General features: G+C 37.3%; 1 protein-coding gene across 1 annotated transcript in view; it reads left to right on the top strand.

The window, feature by feature from the left end:
* TRMT6 (tRNA methyltransferase 6 non-catalytic subunit) overlaps positions 1–5,590 on the top strand; it is a 33,542-nt gene that overhangs the window by 5,875 nt on the left and 22,077 nt on the right. The window contains exons 2-3 of the mRNA XM_072410280.1: positions 2,190–2,314; positions 3,127–3,236. Coding sequence (XP_072266381.1) covers positions 2,190–2,314; positions 3,127–3,236 — 235 coding nt within the window. The remainder of the gene's footprint in view (positions 1–2,189; positions 2,315–3,126; positions 3,237–5,590) is intronic.

Consider the following 5,590-nt stretch of genomic DNA (forward strand, 5'->3'; position numbering starts at 1 on the left):
TGTTTTACCTATTCAAAAGTTACAAAAAAAAAAAAACAGAATTGCCTTTATTCGCAATTGAGTCATGACATGGCAGCTCATTGGGAAGTAACTTTAGTTTTTCTGAGCTTGCTGTTCAGACTGTTTCTTGGCAGAGCCAAACTCTATCTGTTGATAAGAAAAATCCTACGTCCGGGGGATTTATTTAGCAGTGTTATCCCTAGAATTTTTTTTAAGCTGGATGGTAAGAAGCTGTAGGTGGGTGGCAGCCCCCCAACTTTTCATTAATCACCCAATTCAGTTACACCATTTTTATTATATAAAATACATGTGGTTCTGGTCACATGACCCCCTTCTGAACTGAGACTCTGGCTCAGCAGAGTGTGTGTCAGACCTCTGCAAAGAGATCACTGCTTCCCCATGGAAAACAAGGATTCTATTCTGCATCAGGCTGTCAGGGAAAACACTTTTCTGCTTAACCTGTGACATTTAAACAAAATGTTACCTTTTGTATGTTTAGTTTATTCACAATTTTATTAAGCCAACATCAGCTGAAAGTTTATTTAGTTTTAGAACCTCTAACTGTAGTTATCATTATTATTGGTAAAATAAAAAGGATTTATATAGCGCCAACATATTACGCAGCGCTGTACATTAAATAGGGGTTGTAAATGACAGACAGATACAGACAGTGACACGAGGGGGAGAGGACCTTGCCCCGAAGAGCTTACAATCTACAATAAGCAGTTATCATTTAAATTCAACAATGGCCCTCTCTGTTATAACATATGCTGTGTGTGAGGGAGGGGGGGAGGAAACCACAAAATTGATAGAAGAAAATGTTTATTTTAACTAAAAAGTCACCCTTCTCCATTCTACAGTGTCAGGGAGATTTTTCAATGAATAGTCTAGGAATTTATACCTGATCCTCGTTAAATACCACAAGGTGTATTTTACAAGGGGTAGAAAGGTTGAAAATACCTGCAAAATAAAACTTTTGTAATGTTTGAATTTTAAACATTTTGCACAATAACGTAAGCCTGGGCATCTTAACCTGGGCTTGTTATGAAAATGTACTTGTCTGATTGTCAGTGGGCAGCCATGCTGTCAAATTTAGTTGTTCAGATTTGGCAATATTCAGCGTTATTCTTCATGACTATAAAACTATTCTTCATGACCAAAAAGAAAATTGTGCAGCTAGAGGAGGGGACTGCGTGGATATGTAAGATATTTTCTGTGTGCCTGGTAATGTGTATGTAGAAGGGAAAGGAAAGTGAAAGAGGCTTTTAGCGGCACTAGATATGTGGGTATATTTAAGTGTTTATTTAGTGAACATATTTGTGATCTAAGCTATACATAGATCAGTTATGCTAAAAATATTTTTGCTAATACAAGTTAGCTGAAATTTAATATAAATTGATGCATAAATTGGTGTTTTGCCCTTTTGGGGGCTTCCTCAGGATATTTGAGGGTTCAACATAGCCCTTGGCTGTCTGCTGACGACTCACTTATGTAACGTATAGTGCCATGTTCTATCGGCACTCTTTGGAGGGAAGGCTTTGAAAAGTGTACATGAGAACAACATATACTAATCTGAAGCGCTTTCACCCATTATATAATCAAAGTCCCTGCAAGGACAAATCTAAACTTCTTTTTACATATACCAGCTACAATTTAAAGTTTCATCACCTTTTTTCAACGAGGGTGCAATTCGGATACAATCCTGTTCGATGATTAGCAGTCCCAATTTTTCTTCTTTATTCAACCTCTCAAGTCTCTAATACACAGCCTATTTGGCCACACAAACTCTGATGTGATCTATTTGAATGATCTACGGGAGATCCAATGTTGAACTCTCAAATCCCCTGAGGAAGCCCCCCAAAGGGTGAAACGCGTCAGGACAAAATTAACTCCAATTGTTCTTTTCATATCTGCTGAACCACACTGTATATAAAGCACCAATTTATGTTATATCTCAGCTAACTTGTATTTGCAAAAATATTTAAATATTTTTAGCATAGTTCAACTATGTATAGCTTAGATCACAAATATGTTCACTTAATAAACACTTAAATATACCCATATGGTAAGGTAACAGGAAAATCGGGGTGTTTTATAGAATCCGATAGTAACACTTTAAAAAAAAAAAATTGCATTAGGGGTCCTATGTGGTTATGGCAGTCATATAATGTTTGTATTTTTTCTTCTAGGAAAGTAATATTTGAAAAACAATGGATATATTTGGATAACGCCATTGGTAAACATTATGGTACAACGTTTGAGATAACTGCAGGTGGAAATCTTCAGACAAAGAAAAATGAAATAGCTGCAGCAGGTATGGTTGTCTAAAATAATTTTGCATGGTCACAAGAATGTTTTAGTTTATTACTCCAGGTGACATGATATTGAGGAGCTAGGCCCCATGGATGGGTGTATGGATTGTACAGATGGCGATATGTGAGGATCAGCAGAGGCTGAATGGGAGAAATACTAATTAAATGTCAGGAACTTCTTTGTGATCCCATTTTTCTGTAGCTTATAAAGTTTGTTTTTGTTAGTAGTAAAAACTAAAGCAAACATTATATTCCAGGCAGAGATATGTGTCTGTATATGATACTTTGAGCCTTATTTAATAAATCTCCCCAAGGCTGGAGGGGATACACTTCATCAGTGAACCTGAGTAATCCATCAAACCTGGAATGGATTTCTTCAAAGTCATTTTCTAGCAAATGTTTTGAATCCTGGACCATATCTATTCCAGGTTTACTGGATCATGCAGCTTCATTGATGAAAGTGTATCCTCTCCAGCCTTGGAGAGCTTTAAAAAATCAGGCCCTTAATGTTTGAGAATGTACAAGGTCTTTATCTTGCGCTAAACATCTGGAAAGCTTTCAGACAGTTATTACATTTTTTTTAGAATGAAGTTTTTTTTTTGTTGGATGTCTCCTGTAATATTCTACATTTAGATATAACCAGAGGCCCCTTAAGCTGTGAAGGTACTGGAATTCCCAGCATGCTTTGCAGCTGGGGGGCTCAAGTTCTTAATATCAGTTGTAGATGCTTGGCTACTCTCTGCACAGCAATATATACAATGTGCACACAAAAATGCATTTTTCATTTTGATTTAAAGATTAATTCTCCCTCCAGAGCCTAAAGAAGCAGGTGCTGACAACCGAAATATAGTCGATGATGGAAAATCTCAGAAACTAACCAGAGATGACATTGAAGCATTGAAGGAAAAAGGCATTAAAGGGCAGGTTAGTTCAATTTGCTGCATTAACATTCAAGTAACCCTGGTTCTCTTTTTCACATTTGCCTTTTTTTCGCTTACAGCAGCTTCATCCATTATGTAGGCTGCCAAACTTAGGCAAGCACAGGGAAATGCATCCTTTAATGTTTTCAGTGTGTTCTGTTCTTTCTGCAGGATAGGTGGCTTATTGTACATGTGAATATTGGTATTTAGATTTGTGTTTATTTGCCTTATTTTACCAGAGATTGTTCGCATTTCATGTCCAAGTCCAAACATTTAAGGGCAGTATGTGGCTCAGTGGTTAACACTTTGGCCTTTGCAGTGCTAGGTCCCAGGTTTGAATCTTGACCAGGACACTCTCTGGAGTTTTCAGGTTCTCCCTGTGTATGCATGAGTTTCCTCCAGGTACTCCAGTTCCTCCCACATCCCAAAAACATTCAGCAAGGTTAATTGGCTTCCCTCCAAAAATTGACTTTAGAATGTATTAAAGATATATGACTGTGGTAGGGACGTTAGATTGTGAGCACCTTTGAGAGACGGCTAGTGACATGACTATGGACTTTGTACAGCGCTGCGTAATATGATGGCGCTATAGAAATACTGTGTAATAATATTAATAATAAATTAATAATTTAATATTAATAAAATGGAACCAAATACCATCACCCTGAGCATGTTCTAAAACTTTCACACTCCTAAAACTGAAATAAGAGGAAAAAAATTGATTTACCTCTTCCCCTGCAGCTACATAACAGGTTATGTAGGGGGGGGTTAAGAAAAAGGGTAGAGTGGAAGAGCTTGGCCAGCACAGTCCCATAAAAAGGTGAGGGCTATTACATGTGCTAGATTTATGGAAAGGAAAAAACTTGAAGTAAGAATTTTTTCAGTTAGTTTATAAGCATTATTTTCAAGTTGGTAACAGGGTGTCTTTAAAACGCATTCTAATTACCTAAATAACATGAGCACATCCTCACTTCAGCCACCCTGTGCAACTTTGCATCTAACTACAGGCAACTACCACAATACCATCTTTTCCTCCCCCCTAAAACTTGGTGGAGGGCACCAGCACACATACGCAGCATCCTATTCTGGAATATACATTTTCCAGCACTTTACCTCCCAAGTGTGACAATACCACTGAGGAAGACTATAGTGGGGAAACGCATCAGGTAAAAAAAAGCTGTCACACGTATGCGATTGAATACTGCAAACTTACGACTAGCTGGACTTTACGGGCACCTAATGGACTCTAACAAACTACAATTAATTTCTAGTTGCCTAAATGTCTAGAGCCAAATTATGGTCACATTTTCTTAACACCCTTGTTTATATTGACTGATTGTTTCCTTGTTATCACTTATTGCTACTTTAGTAAATGTTTATACTCTTCTATTCCAAAATATCTACTGTCTATTTTTAAATGTTATTTGCACCTGGATCTAAACAAAGTTGTATACAATATGAAGGCCCCAAGCAAATAAGTTACAAACCTTAAAAATGAATCCTAGTTTTAGGTCAGTTTGCATTACCAGGTCCCCCCAGCAGGTGGCACTACAGGTAAATTTAGTTACAAGACGGTTTCTGAACCAGAAAATTATTTTGATTTTTTGTTATGTATACTCTTTTGTCTGATCAATATATCTACTAAACAACATTTTGTTCTGCCATAGAGATAATATAACAATCTGCCCACCAACGGTGGAATTGTAGGATTTCATGTCCCTAATGCACACTTCTAAATGTTCCTAACTGGTCACGAAGTGTCATTACTGAAAAGTTAGCACTCCTGCTCGCCGTTATTTCTTGTACTAAAATAGAACCTGAACTCTTTGGGGGAAAATCGCTATTCAGAGCTGTGCAGCAGTAAAATTGGATCATTTGCTAGTCTTACCAGAGAGTGAGGTTCACCATGAGTTTGAAACAGATTCAGTACACATATACTGATGTCGTCCCCATTGATTCAGGCTAAAATAAGGACTGTTTTTTAAATGTTAAACTACTTTTTCTTTTGTATTATTTTATTAAACTTATCCCTTGGTGAACTGCTAATGATATCTAGGTAAATTTTAGGTTAAAGTCCGAAAATTCCATTATTTTACCCATGATCAGCTTTTGGAAAGAACCAAATACTCAGTCAGTTTGGGTCGCCTGGTCTCATGACTGGGTCTAAAGCATTGTCTTTCAACCAGAGTTTCATGGAATCTTTGGGTTCCTTCAGAGATTGCTAGGGGTTCCTTAAGCAATAAGCAGTTTGTGCTTTTCAGTTTAGCGGATACCAATGATCTGCAAGGGTTACATTCTTCCCAATGCCAGCCAAGTAAGAGGCATAATGTATTGTGAGTTGTGGTTTTAGTAATTGTA

The sequence above is a fragment of the Pyxicephalus adspersus genome, chromosome 4 (assembly GCF_032062135.1).
Source record: "Pyxicephalus adspersus chromosome 4, UCB_Pads_2.0, whole genome shotgun sequence".
Classification (NCBI taxonomy): Eukaryota; Metazoa; Chordata; class Amphibia; order Anura; family Pyxicephalidae; genus Pyxicephalus; species Pyxicephalus adspersus.